The following is a 24,244-nucleotide window of genomic DNA, read 5'->3' as shown; positions in this document are numbered from 1 at the left end:
TCCCAGCCTGACTCTCTCCCACTCTCACCACCATGGGAACCTATCCCTATTTGTTCCATTGTAAAGTGGGTTCACTTTATGCAAATGTAATTTATTCACTGTTCTCCAGGAACACATGTACAGCATAAATCGAGGGAAACCTGTAAGAGAGACTTGGTGGGATAGCTCATATAACTGAAACACTGTCATGAATGGGTATAAACTGTTCATGAAGGACAGGCAAGGGAGATGAGGAAGAGGCGCTGCGCTTTAGGTAAAGGAGCTGTATGATTGCTCAGAGGTCCAACGTGAAACTGGAGACAGGCCTGTTGAAAGTCTCTGGGTTTGGGTCAGGGGTGAGAGCAACAGGGTGACATCATGGTGGGTGTCTGCTATAAAGCACCAGACCAGGAGAATGTGATGGATGAGGCTTTCTTCAAACAGCTACCAAAGTTTCCCTATCAGGAAACAGGCCCTGGTTCCCGTAGGGCACTTCAATCACCCTGACATCAGCTAGGAGGGCAATGCAGTAGTACACAAACCATCCAGGAAGTTTTTGGAGAGTGTTGGAGACAACTTCCTGTTGCAAGTGTTGGAGAGGCCAACTAGGGACCATGTTTTTCTTGACCTACTGCTCCCAAACAGGGAGGAATTGCTGGGGAACGTAGTAATGGATGGCAACTTGGGCAGCAGTGACAAGGGAATGACTGAGTTCAGAATCCTGAGGAAAGGAAGGAAGGAGTATCAAAGGATGGTCCCTGAACTTCTGATATGAAGACTTTGACTCCCTCAGGGAACTGATAGGCAGGATCCCCTAGGAGGCCAATCTGAGTATTTAAAGGTGTCCAGAAGAGCTGGCTGTAATTTAAAGAAACCTCTTCAAGGCAACAGGAACAAACCAACCTGATGTGGGGAATGTAGTAGTGGATGGCAACTGCAACAAAGTAAGGAAGTATTTGCTGCAACTGCAGCAAGTATGGTAGCACATCAGCTTGGCTTAGCATTTTTCAGTGTGCTAACAAACAAAGAAGCTTACAAGAAGTGGAAACTTGGACAAACAGCTAGGGAGAGGTATAACAGTATTGCCCAGGCATGCAGGGATGAAATGAGGAAGGCCAAAGTGCAACTGGAGTTGCAACTAGCAAGGGACATGAAGGGTAACAAGAAGAGTTTCTTTAGTATGGCAGCAACAAGAGGAAGATCAGGGCAACTGTGGGTCCCTTACTAAATGGGGGTGGCAACCTGGTGACAGACGAGGTAGAAAAGGATGAAGTATTTAGAGCAGGGGCGGGCAATTATTTCGGGCGGAGGGCCGCTTACACAGTTTTGGCAGGCTGTCCAGGGCTGCATGGGTAGCCCCGCCCCTTAACAGGTGCCCCACCCCTTGACACTGCCCCACCCCCTGGTCACCACCTTGGGACCAATGTCCCAGGGCCAGCACCAGTAGGGCCCAAAGCAGGGCACAGGCTGGCAGGGGTCCATGGAGCTGGGCTGGTCTGCACCAGTAGAGAGAGACAGGAGCTGGCCTGGCTCCAGAGGGCTGCCAGCTGGGACCCCGCGCTCCTGCCACCCTTCTCTGGGCCCTGCCGGCACAGGCCCCATGCTCCCACTGGCTCCCCGCCCACTCACACCCAGTGCCCCCCCAGCCCCGCAGTACAGACATGGGGCAGTGCACAGCCCTGACCCCCTGCTTGCTGGCAGGGAAGAAGCTAGTGCTGAGCATGGGGAAAAGCGGCCACTTGCTCACCCCATGGCTGGTGCTCCCTGCTGCAGGTGCTCGCAGCCTGCACAGGGCTGTCTGGAGCAGGCACAGGCAGTCCCAGGAGGGCTGTGAGTGGCTACATCATGGGGTGCTGGGCACGGGGCTGCTTTTCCCCATGCTCAGCACCAGTTTGTAACCCACCCTCACTGCCAGCCTGGCAGCGGGGCTGGGTTACAAGATGGTGCTGAACTGGGGGGAGGGGGGGGGGAAAAGCAGCCCCTTGCCCTCCCCATGCCCGGTGCCCCACACTGCAGCTGCTCACAGCACACCTGGGGCTGCCTGTGCCTGCTCCAGACAGCCCTGCATGGGCTGCAAGCGCCTGCAGCACGGAGCGCCAGCTATGGGGAGGGCAAGGGGCCGCTTTCCTCCATGCAGGGAAGGAGCCCAGGGAAAAGCTGAGTGTGGGGGGAGAAAAGCAGCCCCTCCCCTGCCACATGTCCAGCACTCCCTGCTGCAAGTGCTTGCAGCCTGCACAGGGCTGTTGGGAGCAGGCACAGGCAGCCCCACGCGGGCTGCAAGCAGCTGCAGCGCAGGGCAACAGCCATGGGGCAGGGAAGGAGCCGCTTCCCCCACCTCGCACTCCTTCCCTGCCCAGGGTCCCCCCCAGTCCCCCCACTTACCTGCGGTTCCAGCATGAGGCATTTCCAATACCAGCCTAGCAGCTTGAAGAGCCGCGTGCAGCTGGTAGGTCTAGTGTGGTGGAAGGGAAGGGATGTAGGGGGCGCAGATCAAGGCTCCCGTGGTGCGGGAGGAGTGGGGCTGGGGCAAGCACTACCCAGCCAGGGTGGGGCGGGCACGGGATGGAGCCTCAGTTTGTCTGGGGGTCACAAGGGGGAAGGAGGTGGGGAGCAGGCTCCTGCCACTGGTCCAGTGGCTCATTTGGCACTCACCCACTGGTCCAGTGGCTCCCATTGTCCAGGAAAGTATGGGAGAGGTGCGTGCCCCCAGATCTGTTGGGGGGGGGGGGGGCAGGGCTCTTTCCACCAAGGCACGCCTGTGCTTGGGGTGGGTGGCAGCAGCACTGGGAGGGGGCTGTGAGGGTCTGCAGCCACCCCAGAAGTCACCGTAGCCCCCCCCATCCCCCTCCCAGCACCATCGCTGCCTGTTCAGTGCGCAGCCCTGCCTTGTCCCACCTCACTGGGAAGAGTTTGGCACAGCCCCAGCCCGCCCTGTGCAGACCCGGGAGTACACTCTCTTTCCCATGCCCTCCCTGATGAGCAGCGAGAGGCTGGACCAGCTGGATGAGTAGATGAGCACTGGACAAGCCGCTGGACCAGCAGCACACAGCGGCAGGGATGGGTAGGTAAGTGCTGGACCAGCAGCACACAGGAGCAAGAGCCGCCCCCAACCCCGGACAAGCTGCTGATCTGATGTATCGATGCACCTCTAACTGGAACAGGTTAACCAGAGAGGTTTTAGAATCTCCATCCTTATAGGCTTTTAATACCGGGCTAGACAAGGCCTTGGCTGGGCTGATCTAGTTAGGGATGGTCCTGCTTTGAGCAGGAGGGTTGAACTAGATGACTTCCTGAGGTCTCCTTTCAACCCTAATTTTCTACAATTCTAAGTAATCTGGGAGCTTCATGTCCTCCAGAAGGAGAGGAGGAAAGTTGCTTCTCCCCACCCAGAACAGCTCCTGCCTCCATCCCAGGGTCATCCTCATCAGGAACACATCAGAAGTAAAAGAGTTCTGTAATGATAGGACAGTTCTCAGTCAGATGTAGGTGCAAAGGGCATGAGCAACCTCATGGTCTCCTCCAAGCACAGGGTAACAACTGCTGAAGACAGGCACAGGCAGAGTTTCAACAGGCCTGCTGTGAGGACCTAGTGAGGAAGGGAATCTCTCCCAGGACAGGTGCATGGCTGTGTTTCAGGTTGGGAAGAATATGGAAGCTACTACTCAGACAGTGGCCATGGCAAAACAGACCAGAGAGATGCTGCCTGACACTCTAAAGCTAAAGGGTCGTGCAAAACACTTTTATAACAACCCTCAGCTAGCAGGCAGAGTATTCTGGGTGCTCACCACATGGCCCCACCTCCACAGCCTTCAGCCTACTCATCCTCTGTCACTGACAACGTACACCCCTTACTGGGGCCAGTGTACCTACAGCACCTTCTAGTACTCGTTCCCCATTCCTGCGGTTCACAACAGACCCCAAACCAGGACGCTCACAGGAGCATGAATGTTCCAGTCAGTCTGCACCCCTACCCTCTCCAGGCCTCAGTCGCCCAGACAACAGACCAGGGATACTAGCAGCTACTTCACTCAGGTACCCACTCCCAGTATCCATGGTCTTCAGGCTACAGCCTACCAGCAGTGACCAAACTATGCTGTAGTCACAGGAATGCATCCCTCTTTCTCCCTACAGCAGACCGACCCAGCCTAGTAACTGAGGACCCTGCCCACCAAGTCAGTGGTTTGAGCAGCACTAGCCCCAAACCCCAATGCAGAGGCAGCCCTTCACTCCTCTGGCTTAGGCCATTTGCCATCAGTCTGAGCTCCTATACACAGAGCTTCCCCATCACCCTGCAGCAAGACTGGGACCAGGGCTCTGGACTGCACCTAGTCACAACCCCACTTGTAAGCAAGGGTCTTTGCTCAGGACATCTAGAGACCCACAAAGCCCTCCTGGTTGCAGTCCTTTGGGAACCTTCAAAGACGAGGCCTCTGGGAAGCATCTGGGGATGTTTGTTCTCCAGTGCCCTGGCTGCAGAGCTACATGGCTCTGCTGTGTTTTGAAAAGCTCCAAATACTCTGATGCCAAGTATCTGCCCAGAGCTAAAGAACTCACCCACCCTCCCCTGGAGCTTCAAACATAGGCCTGGCCACGGCTAAGACAAACTTGGGTTTAGGTCACGCAGAGAAACAGAAATTGCCTACATTTAAGAGTGACCCTATTCCACACAAATCGCCCAAACCTGCTAGATGTTACAACTGTCTTTGCTTAAAGAATTATTTCTGTGACACTGCCTTCACTTACCTCTCAGTAAGCCTGAGAGACCACTAATTTGAAACAGATGCATTGAAGATCACAGTATTATACTTACAACACAACACTAAAAACACTAAGATCATTAAGATTCATGCTTGAAGTTTCACATGCATCCTGTTAGACATGGGACAAGTTACCTCACCTCTCTGTAGCTATCTCCCCATGTCTGAAAAAGATGGGACCAACACCTGGCTCAAAAGTTATGTCTTTTGAGGTGTACTCCAATAGCATTTTTTTAGAAATTTTAAGACTCTTATGAAATTGGATTTTTTGCCTATTATGGTAGTAGACACCCCAAAATACCAATGATATGATGACTTCTATTGAGCAAGGTATGCAGTCAGGAGAAGTTATGGAAAAATTAGACAATAAAGACAATAAAATTAGACAACAAAATCTCTGCATTACCACCACTGGAAATACAACCCAGGTTACAGTGAGAATTACAATGATTCTTAAAATTCTTTTACCTGAAGATGTACTATGTAAAAACGATACATCTTACTTAGTAAATCCAGGCTGATCTGTTGACTTTGGCAGCAGAAGTAAACAAACATGACTAAAAATTTCCGATCACATTCATTGTGTGGTTCTACATAAAGCAGGGGTTGGCAGCATTCAGCCTGTGGAGCATCTGGCCCATGAGGCTGCCCTGCACTGGAGACAGGTAGTGGGGGCATTACATGCACACTGCAGCTGGGATCAGAGGAAAAGCAACAGTATGGAAAAGAGGTGGCAGCTAGGTGAGAACACCAGCTTGCTTCAGACTCAAGATGAGTAATTTCAGCCTGTAGCTCTGAAAAAAATTGCCAATTACGGACATAAAGCACTGAGTTAACAAAGACTCAGTTTACTCTAGGGCACTTATTACTAGTGATCACATTTGGCAACCTGAGATTCCGTTTTGGTACTCAGATTCAAGAAGAATTTGCCCACATGTAAGGGGGAAAAAATAAAGTTTTTTTAGTTACTGTCCTGTAAACATTCAGAGCAACCCATCTCAATTGGATAACTTTAGTCATGCTTACAAGGATTTAGAGGCAGTCTGGCACTACTTGATACTCCGTTTGTCCTTAACAAGGTTCCAGGACAGTTCAGGGTCCTTTGGTAATCAAAAAGCAAGCAAATGATGTGCTCAGTTATATCCCAGTGTTACTTGCAATGCTGAATATCTATGCTACTACAATGGAGTTGTTTGCAGTCAGAACTGACGCTATCCACTTCGCATTGGTAATATTTCTTCTGATGTATATTTAAGAGGTTGCTACAGCTGAAAATTTCTAGACACAAAACTGGACGAAATTTCCATTGTAACATATTAACATATAACCAAGACTTACACCCACTTTCCCAAGTGTATCCCAGCATAGGTTTCATGAGTGTGGAGGAAAAAAACATGGTTTTGGCAACACAGTGCTGGATCCTAAGAGAAATGAAAGATCCCAAGGCTGCAACTGAACTCCAGCTAGCTTTGAGCATCAAGGACAATAAAAAGTCCTTTTTCAGATATGTGGGGAGCCGGAGGAAAAGCAGGGGCAATGTTGGACCCCTGCTGAACCAGATGGGGCAACTGACAACTGACGCCCAGGAAAAAGCCAACCTATTAAATAGGTACTTTGCGTCGGTCTTTCATCAGCCCCATGGGACGCCTGTGCCTGCTACAGGGCCGGGAAGTCCGGGTGAGGGTGATCCCTGCCCTCCATTAATGCTGACTTTGTGAAGGAACATCTTGAGAAGCTGGATACCTTCAAGTCAGCTGGCCCTGACAATCTTCACCCCAGGGTACTCAAGGAGCTGGCGAGCATCATAGCCCAGCCTCTAGCGCGGATCTTTGAAAACTCTTGGCGCTCTGGTGTAGTGCCCGAAGACTGGAAGAAGGCCAACGTGGTGCCTATCTTCAAGAAAGGGAGGAAAGTGGATCCGGCTAACTATAGGCCCATCAGCCTGACTTCTATCCTGGGGAAGATCTTAGAAAAGTTTATTAAGGAGGCCATTCTTAATGGACTGGCCGACGCCAACATCTTAAGGGATAGCCAGCACGGGTTTGTTGCGGGTAGGTCTTGCTTGACCAATCTCATTTCCTTCCATGACCAGGTGACCTATCACCTGGACAAGGGAGATGAGATTGATGTCATATATCTTGACTTCAAAAAAGCCTTCGATCTGGTGTCCCATGATCGTCTCTTGGAGAAACTGCCAATTGTCGCCTTGGGTCCCCCACGATCCACTGGCTGGAAAATTGTCTCCGGGGTCGGACCCAGAGGGTAGTAATTGATGGAAGTCACTCATCATGGTGTCCTGTGACCAGTGGGGTCCCCCAGGGCTCTGTCCTTGGACCCATACTGTTCAACATCTTCATTAACGATGTGGACACTGGAGTCAGAAGCGGACTGGCCAAGTTCGCCGATGACACCAAACTTTGGGGCAAAGCATCCACGCCAGAAGACAGGCGGGTGATCCAGGCTGACCTGGACAGGCTCAGCAAGTGGGCGGATGAGAATCTGATGGTGTTCAACGCCGATAAATGCAAGGTTCTCCACCTTGGGAAAAAAAACCCGCAGCATCCTTATAGGCTCGGCAGTGCTATGTTGGTTAGCACTATGGAAGAAAGAGACTTGGGGGTCATCATTGACCACAAGATGAACATCTGCAATGCGATGCTGTGGCTAGTAAAGCGACCAAAACGCTGGCTTGCATCCATAGATGCTTCTCAAGCAAATCCCGGGACGTCATTCTCCCCCTGTACTCGGCCTTAGTGAGGCCGCAGCTGGAGTACTGCGTCCAGTTTTGGGCTCCACAATTCAAAAAGGATGTGGAGAAGCTTGAGAGAGTCCAGAGAAGAGCCACGCGCATGATCAGAGGTCGGGGAAGCAGACCCTACGATGACAGGCTGAGAGCCCTGGGGCTCTTTAGCCTGGAAAAGCGCAGGCTCAGGGGTGATCTGATGGTCACCTACAAGTTTATCAGGGGTGACCACCAGTATCTGGGGGAACGTTTGTTCACCAAAGCGCCCCAAGGGATGACGAGGACGAGTGGTCATAAACTACTACAAGATCGTTTCAGGCTGGACATAAGGAAGAATTTCTTTACTGTCTGAGCCCCCAAGGTCTGGAACAGCCTGCCACCGGAGGTGGTTCAAGCGCCTACATTGAACACCTTCAAGATGAAACTGGTTGCTTATCTTGCTGGGATCCTATGACCCCAGCTGACGTCCTGCCCTTTGGGCGGGGGGCTGGACTTGATGATCTTCTGAGGTCCCTTCCAGCCCTAATGTCTATGAAATCTATGAAATCCCAGGTACAAAGGAGACTGAGGTTCAAGTTCAGTTGACTTTTGCACATGACCTTTCATTTCCCTCAGCACATTTCCTGCTACCATTTAGGAGCATAGGAACCCCATTTCCTAGTTGGGGATTTACTTCCCAGCCCTCTGCCATGCAGGGAGATGGCAAACATTTAGGTTTTCGTGGCTTGCTACAGGAACATTTCCTTGGGGTGGAACAGGCAAGACAGCCTGAAAGAACCGCTTGCCAGGGAAGCGCAGGAGGACACCGAGCTCCCAAGTGTTGCAGGTGGTCCCTGGAAATCACCAAGAAGTTGGTTTGCTTTGCCAGAGCAGACGTTTTGAAGAGCTGCTCAGAAGGGAATTTCTGCTAGCAGCGCTGGGCTTTGGGGCTGGCCACTGAGCCCGAAGACCCTGGTTCCCCTTCACGCCACAGGCACGACCCAGCCGCAAAGGATCCCTTAGCCCTTCGGGCCCTCGCGGGAAGAAGCATGCTCCGCCCCAGGGCACCTGAGGAGACGAAGGCCTCGAGGGCATGCCGGGCGCCAGGGGGGAGGCCCGTCGCCTGCCGGCGCACACGAGCCGTCCGCGGGAAGGGGCCGGCCCGTCTCTGCCCTCCCCAGAGCCGCCGGGGCGCTCGGAGCGCAGGCCGGACCCGGCAGGACGGCGGGGAATGGCGCGCGGGGCTGAGAAGCCCTCGCACCGGGGAGGGGCCGGGCCGGGCAGCGGGGGCAGACGCAGGAGCCGGGCATTCACCTGCGCCACGAAGAGCAGCACCAGCCGGAGCTGGATCCGACCGGCCCGCGCCGCCATGACGACGCCGCCGCCGCCGCCGCCGATTGTCCCGGAGCGAGCCCGGCCGGGCGCGCCGAGCCCAGTCACCCAGCAACCGGCGCCCGCGCGGAAGTCCCGCCCCCGCCGTCCGGGGCAGGGCGGAAAACAACCCGAGCAGCCAATGGCGGGCAGCCGCGGCCCGGAAGCGGTGCGCGAGAGGGCGGCGGCGCGGCGCGGCGGGCGAAATGGCGGTAGGTTGCGGCTGCGCGGGTAGGGCCGGCCCCGCTTGTTTGGGCCGAGCCCGCGCCCGCGCCGAGGCCTGGGGCAGCACGGGCGGGCGGCCGTGGCCCGGTCCCGCCCTTGCTCCTGCCGGTGCCGAGCACGTGCGCGGATGCCGCGTCCGCAGGGGGGACGCTGCTCGCCTCCGCCCGGTCCCCGGAGGGGGTCCGGGGCTGGAACAGCAAGTCCTGGGACGAGAGGCCGAGCCGCGAGGCGTGGGGTGACCGCCCCGCTCGGGGGGAAGGCGGGGCACGAGCGGGCGCGGGCTGCTCGCTCCTTGCCCGGCGCTCCCCGCCCTGCTGCCCGCCCCGGGAGCCCCGCGCCAGAGAGGGGCACGACTCAGTGCAGCCACCGCGCACCCCGCTGCTGCCGGGCTCCCCGGGGAGGGAGGCAGCCTGGGGGGTGCGCCCTGCAGCAGGCAGCCGCCCTCCCCGCGCCCCCGGAATGAGCCGCCCACGACAGGCCAGGGACTTGAAGTTGCCGTAACCTAAGTTTAGATTGGATATCCTGGAAAACATCTTCGCTTAGAGCAGGGAGGCAGGGAACAGAAGCTGTGGGCTCTTTATCGCTGGAGGCGTTCAAGAAGAGGTTGGACAGACGCTGATCTGGGTAATCTAGGCACAGCAATCAGTGTCTCGGTTCTGACGTGGGGATTTCCCGTGCTTCTGGCCTGGCTGGTCCCTCGTCTGTTCTCTTCCACACCTCAGGGTGGTTTTAGGCTTTCCTCAGAGGCACTGAGTGCTGGCTGCAGCCAAGGCTGGGGATTTTGACTGGAGTGTGCCAGCGCTTCTACGGGAGCCAAAACCAGATGTTCCTGGCTAGAGGGTCTTGCCTGGGGCAGGCAATTATTTTGGGAGGAGGGCTGCTTACCCAGTTTTGGCAGGCTGTCGAGGGCTGCATGGGTAGCCCTGCCCCTTGACAGGTGCCCCACCCCCTGGTCACGATCTTGGGACCAATGTCCCAGGGCCAGCACTGGTGGGCTGAAAGTGGGGCACAGACTGGCAGGGGTCTGTGGAGCCGGGCTGGGCTGCACCAGCAGGGAGCTGGGGAGCTAGTCTGGCTCCACAGAGCTCCTGCCAGCTGGGACCCTGCGCTCCTGCCACCCTGCTCTGGGCCCTGCCAGCACTGGCCCCGGGACACCCATGCTCCCGCTGGCTCCCAGCCCACGCACTCCTAGTGCCCCCCTCCCCCGTGGTACAGGTGGGGGGCAGTGCACAGCCCCATCCCCCTGCTCATTGGCAGGGAAGAAGCTGGCGCTGAGCGTGGGGAAAAGCAGCCCTCACCCACCCTGTGGCTGGCGTTCCCAGCTGCAGCCGCTTGCAGCCTGCACAGGGCTGTCCTGAGCAGGCAGAGGCAGCCCCATGCAGGCTGCAAGTGGCTACAGTGTGGGGCACCGAGCACGGGCTGGGCGAGGAGCTGCTTTTCCCCATGCTCAGCACCAACTTGTAACCCGTCCTGGCTGCCAGCCTGGGCCCTGCCAGCTCTGGGCTCACCCGTTGGGGCTGTGCACAACCACAGCAGCTGTGGCCCCCGACCTGCTTCCTACACTGGGCAGTGTTTGCTGCTGCTGCCTGCCCGGAGCTCGTGCTTGGCACGGCAAGCCTGGGGCTGCTTGTGCCTGCTCAGGACGGCCCCACACAGGCTGTGAGCAACTGCAGCAGGGAGCTCTGGGCACAGGGTGGGAGAAGGGCCACTTTCCTCCACCCTGGGAAGGAGCATGGAAGGAGCCCGGGGAAAAGCTGAGCATTGGGAAAAGCGGACCTTCCCCTGCCCTGTGCCTGGAGCTCTCTGCTGCAGTTGCTCGCAGCGTGGGGCTGTCCTGAGCAGGCACAGGCAGCCCCAGGCAGGCTGTGAGCAGCTGCAGCGCAGGGCAATAACCATGGGGTGGGCGAGGGGCCGCTTTTCCCTGGGCTCTTTTCCCTGGTCTCTTCCTCCCCAGCTGGGGCTTCTGGCCTGGGACCACATGGCTGCCCCTGCGTGGGAAGCTTAGGTAAGGAGTGGGGGAGGTCAGGAAAGGACCCCGGGCAGGGAAGGAGTGTGGGGAAAAGCTGAGCACAGGTGGGTAAAAGTGGCCCCTTGCCCGCCCTGTGGCTGGTGTCCCACGCTGCAGCCGCTTGCAGCCCATGTGTGGCTGCCTGTGCCTGCTTCGGACAGCCCCGCACGGGCTGCGAGTGGCTAAAGCAGGGAGCACTGGCCACGGGGTGGGGGAAGGGCTGCTCCCCCCCCCCCCCCCCCCCCCCCCAGCTTTTCCCTGGGCTCCTTCCCAGCATGGGGAAAAACGGCCTCTCGCCCACCACATGGCCAGCCTCCTGCTCTACAGCCACTCACAGCCCACATGGAGCTGTCCAGAGCAGGCACAGGCAGCCCCACATGGGCTGCGAGCAGCTGCAGTGCAGGGTGCCGGCCATGGAGCAGGCACCACCATGTAACCCGGCTCTGCTGCCAGCCTGGGCCCCGCATGGGCTGTGAGCGCCTGCAGCAGGGAACGCTGGCCATGGGGCGGGTGAGGGGCCACTTTTCCCCACGCTCGGCACCAGCTCCTGGGGGTCGGGGCTATGTGCTGTCCCCCACCTGTACCGTGGGACTGGGGGGCACTGGGAGTGAGTGGGCAGGGAGCCAGTGGGAGCACGGGGCCCGCACTGGTGTCCCGGGGCCCAGAGCAGGGTGGCAGGAGCGTGGGGCCACAGCTGGCAGGGCTCTATGGAGCTGGGCCAGCTCCCCACTCTCTCCTTGCTGGTGCAGCCCAACCCGGCTCCACAAGCCCCTGCCAGCCTGTGCCCTGCTTTGGGCCCTACCAGTGCTGGCCCTGGGACATTGGCCCCAAGACACTGGGACATTGGTCCCAAGATGGTGACCAGGGGGCGGGGCACCTGTTAAGGGGCAGGGCTACCCATGCAGCCCTCGACAGCCTGCCAAAACTGGGTAAATGGCCCTCCACCCGAAATAGTTGCCCGCCCCTGCTGTAGGGCCATGTATGGCCCACAGAGTGATTTTTGCCTGGCCCATGGCAAGTGCCTGGGCTGTTGTGTGTGCCTGGACACACAGTGGGGCTGGGGTAGGGCAGCTCCTGGACCCCATTTCTTGGCAGCCCTGGAAGCAGCAGTGGCTCCTTCCAGCTGCCACTGCTGCTGGGCCCATCCACCCCACACCCATCACCAGTGGTGGGAGCCATACCAGCAGTGCACTTGACTGGGATGGGACCATGGGTCAGTGGGGAGCACTGTTTGGGAGCAGAACAGCCAAGCAGGGCCAGGGAGACCCCAGCATCTTGGGGTAGCTGGTGACAGTGCAGGACTGGGGCAGAGCTGCGATGCACTCAGTGCACAACCTTTCTTGCAGAATTGGGGCTCTGCCCTGGCCTTGCGCTGTCACCTCCCCAAGATCCCAGGGGCTCCATGGAGACCACCTGGAAACTGCGGGCAGGGCAATCCACTGGGCAGATTTGATTAGCGTGCCCTGCCTGCATGGTCCCTGGCTGGTTTGCATGGAAATCCCAGGATCTTGGGGTAGTAGTAGCACAGGACTGGGCCAGGGCAGACCCACAATCTGTTCTCTGCATGCCCCTGCCCATGGAACCTGCTCCCATCACAGGGACTTGTGGGCAGCAGATCAACCCCACCCCATGACCCCAGCCTTACCCACCCCTCCTGCTCCTGGGCACCACTCCCAGTCTGGTCACAACCCCATCCCACATAGGGAGTTTTGGTGAATCAGGAAGAGGTGGGGTGTTGACCTGGCCCGTGGCACCTCAGCAAAACTCCCTATGTGGCCTGTGGGCCCAAATAATTGCCTACCCCCTTATGCTACGTTATCTATATGGAGAAAGTGAAACATTGTACATGATTTGTAAGTCAGTAATGCTGTTGTTGAAAATGAAATCTAAAGGGCTTGTAGTGTGCTTTGTTAGGATGGATCAATGATTAGGGCATATGTTACACATATGAGTGAGGTCAAGTCTTTGAATAACTTGACTTGGATTTGAAGGACCCATCTAATAAAGTAGGCTGTAGTTGTTTTAGTTCAAGTATACCTGTTGTCACATAAAACTTATGCAGCGTTCCAGATTGAACAAGGATTTGTTGTGCAAGAGGAATTTTAGGCTTAGATTAACCTATAGTTGGGATATTGGCAGTCCACATTGAAAAATGCACGTATACAGACACTTTTTTGGTATTTGTTAATAGTAATAACTTGTGTTACAGGATTTTATTCTTCTGTGCAGTATATCGGCATAATCAAATGATGACCTTGCTTTACTTTTACTTCCTGTTAGTTCTTTTTCTTTTTTTCCAGGATAAAGAGAAGAAGAAGAAAGAAAGTATCTTGGATCTCTCAAAGTACATAGACAAAACAATTCGAGTAAAGTTTCAAGGTGGTAGGGAAGGTGAGCTTCAAACTGAATATGTTATTTTTCCTTGCATCTTGACTTTGAAAGATTTCTTCCTTAAGTATTTTTCTGTATTTATATATTATGGTCTCTAACTGTATGCTTTGGGTCTTTTCTTTTTGTCTTTAATAGCTAGTGGAGTCTTGAAAGGATTTGACCCTCTTCTAAATCTTGTACTTGATGGTACTATTGAATATATGAGAGGTATGTAATATGCTATTTGAAACCTTTAACTATGGAAGCTTCTTTTCTTATAAGGATTGCTTTATGGTGAAATCTGAAAGCACCTTCAAACCATTTTAACCATAAAATGCATCTAAAAGGCAGAGAACCCTAGTACCTGTGATCTGACTGACAGTTTAATCCATAGAAGGAAAACAAGATTAAAAGTATTAGGCCAATAAAAGTGACTCTGTGGAGAAAAGTACGGTAAGTATATTGTTGCTGAATCAGTGTTTCATTGTCTACAGTAGTAGCTCTCAACATTTTTAAACTAAAGGCACCCCTCCAAAATTTTTCAGAATTTAGTGGCACCCCATTTAAAAAAAAGAATATATTATATTTTTAGTGTATTTATATTACTAAGTGTTTGATGGATTAATGTTATTAATGGATTATGTAATTATTATATTATATTCAGTCCTTCAGGCTGCTGGCTGGGAGTGCTCCCCTAGCTGGCTGCTGGCTGGCCCTGCACACATTTGCTCCCAGTGTAGCAGTGGACTCCCCATGTATGGCTCTAGGTCACTGGTGGGGATCAGGAATCACTCAGTCAAGTTCTTCCCTTACTCCAGGGCAATTTCTTCCCAAACTCTAGTTCTGGTGTTGTAACAACTGAGGTGCTGGGTTTGCACAAGTAGCACGCAGGGAGTTAGTACTGAGGGACTGAAGGGGCAGAGGGTAGGCAAAATATTGTATATGGCTTGAGTGGGGAGGGTGCAGACCAATTGCTGCTGTGGCACTATCACTGCCCCTGCTGCTGAGTGGAACTGCTCATGCAGAGCCAAATTGGGAAGTGACTTGTGGCAGATAGATACATCTGCCTGTATTATGTTATGCAGGCAGATGCACCACTTCTGTTGCAGCTGTTTCCAGTTTGGTTCCAATGTGCCTGCTGAAGCCTGAGGCATACAGGACACTTTCACCCCTCAGTGGCAGTGGTGCTGGTATCACAGCACCCCAGCTGAGAACAACTGGTCTACAAAAGTCATTTTGATTGACTGTCCTCCAGGACATACAGGTGGTGTTGATTTCTCTCTGTACTCTTGTACACAGCAGTGACTTCTTAGTTAGTAATTGTGTCCAGCATCTGACATCACCCTTTTCTCTCAAAATGGAAAATGGATCTCTGCAGGAGCTCATTGTCTCATTCCTTAGGCTACTTAGAAAAATACTGTTCTTGGTTATTTTATGAAAATGAGTGGATCACTCCTATAAAATGTTATAATTGGCCAAAACAAGCAGCCTGACAACTATGAAAATGTACAGCTGACTCTGACTTGGTTTGTTGTGCCATAACATTTTACTTTGTTTTCTTTTTGATTCTTATACAGCTTGAAGTTAATAGCTTGAAACTATTTTCTGTGGGTATGCAAGGACAAAAGTGCATGAGCACTTAATTAATCTGTTGTAAGACAATGTCTGCCCTGTCAACCACAGTTTTAGGTTTGAATTTTACTATTAGCAGATTTTTAAAGACACTTGCTTAGTCCTAAATACAGTAAAATCCCTGTTATCCCACATTTGTGTAACCAAAACACTATTAAACAGAATTTGGGTGGGTGGGGGTGGAGCTTGCCTGCCACCCACCACTCTGCACTGCAGCTGCTCTACGTGCGGCTGCTGCCACCCCCACCCCCTCACTCCATGTCTGGCCGAAAATCACTGGCCTCAGGTAACCGGCATTTTTTAGATACCTGGTACCTCCCATTCCCCACTTGTGCTGGATAACAGGGATTTTACTGTACTGTATTTACCCAAATCCAAGCTGACTTTGAATTCAAGACATGCCCCCCCCCTTTAGGGTCTATAATGGAAAAATATACATTTTTTACTCTTTTCCATGTATAGAACCTAATTATTCGAAGGTTGCCTTAAATTTGTGCCCCCACTACTGCCAGAGCCACCACTGTGGTTGGGGAAAGCAAGAAGCAAAGGGCCAGATCCCCTATCCCTTGCCCTCCCTGTCTGTACCCCTGTACCTGTCTCCCATGACACTTGCCCCTTGTACCTCCTGTGGCTGTGCCTACGTCCCTGTCACTTGCCTGTACCCCTCCACCGCCTACTTCTTGTGATGGCTCTGCTTTGGGGCCAGGGCAGTCTGCAGCAGTGGGCCCAGCCCAGCCAAGTAGAAGCAATGGCAGCAGCTCTGGGTCAGGCCAGAGCTGAAACTGAAAGTAAAGGCAGGGGTGGGGTTGGAGGACAGACTGTGGTCTCCCCCAGGTGCTCCCACCATGACTTCCATCTTCCACATCCACAAGTTACCCCAGCCTAGGACTGGCAGTGGTTCAGCTCTGGTCTCTCCCAGAGCCAAAGCCAGAGCTTGGGCTCGTGCATGCCATGGACCAGTGTTTGAATCTATTATGAGGATCTCCAGCCCCCTTCCATATTGACTGAGTGGGGTGGCAAACTTCATGTTGGATTCAACTAAATGTGGTAATTGCTAAATGTTTTCAGGTTCCAAAAAAGAATGGTTTTCAGGGTTGCGAAAGGGCGTCTCTGTTTTTATCTTGGCAGCATATAACAACTAAGTGTGGAGGAGATGCAAGTATAATTTTTACTGAACAAACAACAATTATGCATGGAAGAGTTTCCCTTTTAGTAGTCCGGTTGGGACTATTTTTTGCATTGGTCCCAAAATATTTGGAAGAGTTTCAGATGGGAGTCCTTTTTGTCTTTCGTCACCTGTTTGTTTTTCTCCAGTGTGACTGGAGAAAAGTGTAAAGAACTGGAGCGACATATGCTTCAAAGCAGAGCTTGTCTTATCACAGGATATGGACAATTTAAATCCTTGATTTTCAAGAACTTCTGAAGCTATCAAAGGTTATAAAAAGCAATAAAAAATAATGATTCAGTTAAATAGTGCAAAGATGCCCAAAGAGAGCACATGTAAGTTGTGTGCTGTGTGGGTGAACTGTCTTCTCCTTTTACACTGTCACTAACCTTAAGCTTCCTGCTATATTCTTTTCTTTCTTTTTTTCCATCCACCTTCCCCCCCCCCCCCCCAGATCCAGATGACCAGTATAAACTTACAGAGGACACCCGCCAGCTGGGACTTGTGGTGTGCAGAGGAACATCTGTAGTTCTTATTTGTCCACAGGATGGAATGGAAGCTATTCCAAACCCTTTCATTCAGCAGCAAGATGGCTAATGCTTCTTGGTATTCTCACTGAAGCCTCCAGGCTGCAAGTCACTGGTGCAACAACCAATAATATATGCAAAATCTCCTTTCTTGGGAAGAATTAAAATTTTATTTTCATTTTATAGATGGCAGAGTGACTTTGACCCTTTAGTTTTACAAGTTGCCACAGGTAACAGCAGCAATACACTGAGTCATCTGCAAAACAAGTTTGAATTTGGTTCAATAAAGATTTTTAATTACTGTTCTCCAATCAATGTTGAAAGTAAAGTATTAACAAACTGTACATGGATGCTCCCCATATTGTGGATTTAAAGTGACTACGTTAAGACTTCACAGTGGTAGCCGCCAGCAGAAGTACACAGAAGACCGAGTATGAAACTTTGAAACAATAAACATGATTTTTTTTATTATTGCACTGCTGTTCTAGATTTCAATACTTGCAGGCAGGAATCATCTTAGGCTCTGTTAATGGTTCTTGTGCGTCTGCCCACTGATAATTTAGGGTACAGGGATATATGTTGCTATAACTATTACCACCATTTACAAATGCTACAGGTAAAAAAGGAATCTGCTTCTCTCCCTCTTCCCCACCCAGTCTGCCAGTGGTAGGTCTGTAAATTCTGTTTCTCCCAGAAACTTGGAGTTCATCTTAAAAACTCCATTATGTTTAGGTCACTTAGTCATGATTTCAAAACTTTCTGAAGTATCTGTTTTCTCTTATGTGACAGAGAGAATTTCAAGGAAAAGAACACTTTTGTAAATGTTCAACTCCAGGAACTCTGTCTTGGGCTACTTACATATCTTGTAAGCGAACCTATTAGCAATTGTGTATGATTTTAATTTTACTTGATCTGTAAGTATACTTTTTTTTTTAATATGTCATGCTTCTCAAGAAGAGAGCTATGAATCAATACAAGTTATTAAAAGGTTAGTTTCCTTTTGGCTTTTGCACATCTCTTTTAATCGGAAAAGTTGCTGGGGTGAAAAGGCATTGTGGAATGTTCCATATCTATCAATTCAAATGATTTTTTTGGGTCACGGGTAAATGTTTAACTGTAAAATGTGTAAGCTCAATATGGAAGGTGTGAAACAGCTACGTTTTTTTACCTCATAGCATCAATACTAAAGAGGTCTGAGTATGTGAACATACAGCTTTTTCTCTGTCAAGCAAATTTATTAAGAAAAGCATGTTCCTATCTAATGGTCAGGTAGGGGTACTGAGACAAAAGATACAGAATGTTTCTAACTGTGCTTTACAGACTTGAAAATGGTTTTTCTTACATTTTTGTCATTGAGAAGCATAGACAGACTTAATGCAAACATGAAGTGGATTGAAGGCAGACAAATATTTCTGAGGAATCAAACTCCAAGCTGATGGTGAGGAGCTGCAGAAAGAGCTCACAAAACCAAAATGTGTGTGTAAAAAAGTGGCAGGTGAACTTCAGTGTTGATAGGTACAAAGTAATGCTTGTGGGGAACAGTAGCCTCAACTTCAAGTACTGTGTATGTAATCTGAAGTACATCTTACAATTTGGGAAAGAAACCTTGCACTCATTGTAGATAGTGCTCTAAAAACATTGTTATAAAATGTAGTGGCAACCTAAAAAGCAAATAAAATGTTAGTTATCATTGAACTATCAGAGGTCAGGAAAACAGACCTTATGACAAGAGCCTGAGAGCTATGGGACTTTTCAGCCTGGAAAAGTGCAGGCTCAGGGGTGATCTGGTGGCTGCCTGTAAGTTTATCAGGGGTGCTCACCAGGATCTGGGGGAATATCTGTTCACCAGAGCACCCCAAGGGATGATGAGGTCAAACAGTCTCAAACTCCTCCATGACCGTTTCAGGCTGGACATAAGGAAGAACTTTACTGTCTGAGCTCCCAAGGTTTGGAATAGACTGCCGCCGGAGGTGGTTCAAGTACCTACTTTGAACGCCTTCAAGAGAAATTTGGATGTTTATCTTGCTGGGATCCTATGACCCTGCTGACTTCCTGCCCCTCAGGCAGGGGGCTGGACTTGAAGATTTTCCAAGGTCCCTTCCAGCCCTAATGTCTATGAAATCTATGAAACTTGTCTACCTGTGTCCCTACAGTGATGTTGCTGCTGCGCTGTGCTTTAGTACTTCCTTTTAGAGGTTCCTTTTAGTACTTCCCAAGTTCCTTTTAGTACTTTATGGAAGTACTAAAGCACAGTGTAGTAGCAGCCTGTACTGTGCCATACACTAGGCACACGGTTATTTTTAGCTGCTACTTCACTGTAGTGGCACACTATAACGGAGCACGCTGCTATGGTGAAATAGATGCTGGTCACATGGAGACGCACGTGGTCGCTATGTTGCCATAGCAGATTGCTAAAGTGATGTAGTGTTGCAAGTAGATGCACCCATTAAGGAGCTGAAAACAAAAGTGAGAACATCACACCACTTAATAAATTCACGTCTTGAATGCTGTGTGCAGTTTTGGAGTATATCCCCAAAAAGGATATAGTCAAATTGGAAAAAGGACTGAGAAGGACAACCAGCATGATCAGGGGTATGAAGCAGCTACTGTAGCAGAAGAGACTGAAAAGCATAGGCCTCTTCAGTTTGGAAACAAGAAAATTGAGAAGGGATATAATAGAGGTCTATAATTGGGTCTGTCTACCTGAAGGGGGTTGGTTCAAGTTTCAGGTGTGGCATGTTGAAGCCTGCAGTACATCCATGAGGTGTGTGGCCTAGGAGGGTTGTAGCTTTCCTCGTGTGGCCTATGGGGTATGTGACTCCCCTGGTGCATCCTGTAGGGCATGTGGCCCCTGGCCCCTTGGAAGTTGGACAGCCTTGGTGTACAAGATCATGAAGGGTGTCCATAAAGTGAATAAAGAACTGTTATTCACCAAGTGTCAAAATACTAAAATTAGGAGACACCCAGAGAGATTAACAGGAGACAGATTTAAAATAAATAAGAGATGCTTCTTATTTTTGCAGCACAGAGTTGACATGTGGAGCTCACAGAGTTAACTTTTGCCACAGGAGGCTGATGAGGCAGATGGTTTACCCAGGTTCAAATATGGATTAGACTCTAATGAAGGAAATATTCAATAAAATATTGGGGGATGTATTATCCTGTGATATCCCTAAAGCAATGCTGCTTCATGCCAAAGTTTGGGTTTTTTTCATGAAAATTTTTCGTGTTCCAAGCCAAATCATCTAAATCAATTCCAAATCCATGAGTCAGTCAAGAACCATAAGTGGCCCTATGGCAAACCTCCAACCCCACCTGGGGCTTCAGATGTTTCCAAATCATTTGGCAGGCATCCTATGTGCAGGCCCAAACCTGGAGGCTTAGGATTTGGATGCCCCCGAGCTTTGCTTGCCCTAAGCTGTATGGCCACAGGAGCAAGCTAGGGAGAAGTCTCCCATTTCCATAAAGTGAGCATAAAGCCAAGATCTTCCCACTCGAGCACCAAGTGGGAGGTTTGCTATACATTACCTCTGTGGATACTACACCATGCCAGAAAAGCGCTTACCCCAACGACTAGGAAAACTGCCTTAGTGGTCATGGTATTTCCCCTGCCAGGTAAAGCATTCTCCCTTTAAAATACCACCTTGCCACTGGTGGAGTCCAGCCTATTTCTTGTATGATGACTACAGGCCTAGTTACCAATAACTACAAGCCCTTTCAACAGTTAGACCAGTGATTTTCACAGGGTGCTGCAGTACTTAGCTCCTCTGCCAGGAGGTAAGAAATTGTTCTTCCTTTGTCCTGGTGCCAAGTACCCCAGCGTTCCACAGACAAGCAATTCCTGTGGCTGCCCCCCGACCCCCAGCACCTCCCACGCTGGCCCCTGTGCTGCCAGCAGCTTGCGCTGCTGCATGAGTGCAAGCAGATGGGCAGCCATGGGGCTGTGAGGTTGTATTCAGTCCATCTTATCCCCTGTCCTTCCTTCCTCCCTCCCATGTTCCTGGGGCCGATGTGTGCACATAGCTCTGGTCACCAGCATTTGAGTCCAAATTTGAGCAGTGCTTGGACCTTCAGGTACAGACCAAGGGCTGGGAGGGGACAGATGGTGGAAAAAGCACAGTGAGGGGGAGAGTCTGCCCCCTCACCCTCACCTGGCACGAACTTGACTCCAACTCAGTGGTTCTTGGCTGGGGTGCCTCTAAATTCCAAAAAATGTTGAAGGGATGCCTTGGGATTGAAAATGTTGAGATCCACTGAGTTAGACAAAGGCCACTGAACTTGAACAACGAATTTAGTGGGGAAAATAATAAAATAGTAATGGGAGTGCAAGAATAGACATGCAGATTATAGGTTAACAAATAGGGTGTCAAGGAAGGACACCAGCACAGGAGTCTGGCTACCACCCTTGAACATTTCTAAAGAGCTGTGTGATGCTGCCCAGCAAAACCCTATTTGGAGACATACACAAAAGAAAGGAAGAGAGCCCTACAGTTACCTGGGCTGCCTCCTGCCAGCATCTCCTTCCTGGTTTGATAGATGGAAGGTTTGGACAGGGCCAGGAGGGCCAGGCTGACCAGATGGTCCCAATACTATTTGGGGCCACATATGGGACGTGCATAAATTAAAAGGTATGAGGAAAAGTGCAACCAGAACCACAATTAGAAGTTTTTGAGGTGACGGATGGGGGAGCTGCAGCCTAGCCCATTCCAAGGATGTGTGCCAGGGTTTACCTCTGGTTGCTGGTGTGAAAGGGATCAGTAAAACATGCCAGGTTTACATCCATGCTGAGGACTTCTTTCAGGAGTGGAAGGTGCAATACCATTAAGGTGTAATACAGGCTGGTCTCCTGTGGCTCTTCTCCCTCAACATGGATGTCCCACCATTTGGTGTCTGTAAATGGTATGGAGTGCCAGCATGTAGAGCTGACAGTATGGCGCACAAGCATATAGAGCTGACAGCAATGGGCTTTTCTGAAGTGGACCAGTCTGATGTCCCTATGCCTGCTGAGATGGTGCAGCAGTGACTGCTAGAGGACTTGGCAAGTAGGCCTTTGCGAATCAGCAGCGATCCGATCCAGCTTCAGATCTGGCCACGATCCAATCTGGAGCTCTGGACCGGGTTTCCGCCTTGATCTGGCCAAAGCTTCGGAGCCGCCTTGGAGATCCGGCCATGGGGTATAATGGGGAATCAATTAAATATCTAACTGTTGTTTTTTGTCTGATTTGAATGAAACTTGCAGAGATGGTAGCCTCTACTGAGAGAATGAAGCCTGCCACGTTTCAAGAAGATCGGTGCAGGGGTTTGGGAGGAACTATACCCCAAATTCTTGAAAGCAAAACTCCTGTCACATCTATGTGTTACAACATAACGGGGTCAAAACTGCAGGACTGGTAGCTCTTGCTGAGGTCACAAACCCTGCCAAGTTTCAAGGAGATCGGTGCAGGGGCTTGGGGGAACTGCACCTCAAGCTGCAGACAAGCAAAACTCGTGCCATGGGTGACACTGCATGTGTTCAGGCACAGCAGGGTGACAGCTGCAGGATGGTGGCCCCTTCTGAGGCCACAAAGCCTGCCAGCTGTGGAGGAGATCGGTGCAGGGGGGTTCTGGGGCTCTGCACCCCTAGCTGCTGACACAAAATTCGTGCCATGGGTGCTTGTGCAACTGACTGTCTGTCTTGGGGCAGTTGATTGTCGGTATTGATTATTTCCTCTGGTTTTGTAGGTGCTAATTGATGGCAATTAACTGGCTACATTAGCTAGGTCCCGTGTATTGAGCTGGTATTCAGCTGGTTCCTGAGTGAATCACGATTGATTTGTAACTGGTAACACAGCAGCTTAGCAGCCAGGCCTGTAGTAGTATCTCCCCTCCCTGCCCCAAGACAGACAGAGTCAGTCCCACAAGCACCCATGTCACAAGTTTTGCCTGTGAGCAGCTAGGGGCGCAGGGCCCCAGAACCCCCCTGCACTGATCTTCTCAACAGCTGGCAGGTGTTGTGGCCTCAGGAGGGGCCACCATCCCTGGAGCTGTCACCCCGCTGCGCCTTAACACACACAGTGTCACCCATGGCATGAGTTGTACTTGTCTGCAGCTTGAAGAGCAGCTCCCCCCAAACCCCTGCACTGATCTTCTTGAAACTTGGCAGGCTTTGAGGCCTCAGCAAGAGCTACCAGCCCTGCAGTTTTGACCCCACTGTGCTGTAACACATAGGCGTGGCAGGAGTTTTCCTTTCAAGAATTTGGGGTGCAGTTCCCCCAAAACCCCTGCACCAATCTTCTTGAAATTTGGCAGACTTAATGCTCTCTGTAGAGTTTACCATCCCTAAACATTTAATTCAAATCAGACAAAAAAACAACAAAGTATAGATATTTTATTGTTTCCCTATTATACCCTATGGCCAGATCTCCGAGGAAGCTCCAAACCGCTTCGGGAAGCTAAACGAGGCCAGCGCTTCTATCCAGACATGCTGCTTCAGATGCCAAAGTGTCTGAAGCTTCTCCGAATCCGAAACCTCGCACAGCCCTATTGGCAAAGTAGGGCCTCATGACTAACTCCAGGAGGCAGAGGGATATAGGTGGATAGGGGCTACCTTCCACAGGACCTGTTATATGTAAGCAAGGAATGTGGGCAGTGGGATAGCTTTAACCTCTTGAACTAAGCAGTACTGGTACATAGTGAAATCTTTTCATCAATCCTCCCAGCGGAAGGTAGGGGTCTAGGCAGTGACCATCACAACATGGAGGTAAATGCATGGCTGAAAAGGTGATGTAAGCATGAAGACTTTGAATCCTTCCACAATGGGCACATGTTCTGGGAACAAGGACTGCTATCCAGAGATGGCATCCATCTAACAAGAACCGGGAAGATCATCTTTTGGAACCATCTGGCCAACCTAGTACGCAAAGCTTTAAACTAGATTCCACAGGGGATGGTGAACAACCATGGGGGTGGAGAGGATGGGGATGGAGAGCAACAAGGCTGATGTCGTGGTGGGGGTCTGCTATAGACCACCAGACCAGGAGGATAAGGTTTTCTGCTAGTTGTCTGAAGAAGTTTCCAGATCACAGGCCCTGGTTCTCCTGGGGGACTTCAGTCACCCTGGCATCTGCTGGGATGGCAACACAGCAGTGCACAGGCAATCCAGGAAGCTTTTGGAGAGTGCTAGAGACAATTTCCTGGTGCAAGTTTTGGAGAGGCCAACTAGTGACCATGCTCTCCTTGACTTATTACTCACAAACAGGAAAGAATTTGTGGGGGATGTAGAAGTGGATGGTCAGCTGGGTGCTGTTCTGCTCCCCTTGTTTCCAGCATAGGCTCCTTCCTGCCCCTGCTATGCCACTCTGGACTCAGGGGGGGGGGGGGGGGGGGGGGGGGGGGCGCGCTTCAGCCAGGCAGCTCCTGTCCCAGTGTGCAGGACTCTGGCTTCAGCTCCTGGCTGCCTTCCATCTGATCTACCCACTCACAGGTGGCTGCTCATTACTCTGAGCAGAT

At 51.4% G+C, this 24,244-nt stretch overlaps 2 protein-coding genes across 3 annotated transcripts in view; one reads left to right on the top strand and one right to left on the bottom strand.

Annotated features, from left to right (window-relative positions):
- The window catches only part of SPPL2B (signal peptide peptidase like 2B), a 157,300-nt gene extending 148,448 nt beyond the window's left edge, over positions 1 to 8,852 (bottom strand). For both annotated transcript variants that reach the window (XM_014599846.3, XM_014599847.3), the window contains exon 1: positions 8,773 to 8,852. In XM_014599846.3, the coding sequence (XP_014455332.2) occupies positions 8,773 to 8,829 (57 nt within the window). In that variant the 5' untranslated portion in view covers positions 8,830 to 8,852. The remainder of the gene's footprint in view (positions 1 to 8,772) is intronic.
- On the top strand, positions 8,832 to 17,232 carry LSM7 (LSM7 homolog, U6 small nuclear RNA and mRNA degradation associated; the record flags this gene model as incomplete). The annotated part of the gene is made up of 4 exons (XM_014599789.3): positions 8,832 to 9,041; positions 13,363 to 13,453; positions 13,589 to 13,660; positions 16,684 to 17,232. Coding segments are annotated over 4 exons (516 nt in total), but the record flags the coding sequence as incomplete, so codon positions are not given.
- Between the last annotated feature and the right edge of the window lie 7,012 nt (positions 17,233 to 24,244).

The sequence above is a fragment of the Alligator mississippiensis genome, chromosome 16 (assembly GCF_030867095.1).
Source record: "Alligator mississippiensis isolate rAllMis1 chromosome 16, rAllMis1, whole genome shotgun sequence".
In the NCBI taxonomy this organism is placed as follows: Eukaryota; Metazoa; Chordata; order Crocodylia; family Alligatoridae; genus Alligator; species Alligator mississippiensis.
Note: the sequence above shows the minus strand (reverse complement) of the source record. Positions and strands in the feature narration are given on the sequence as shown.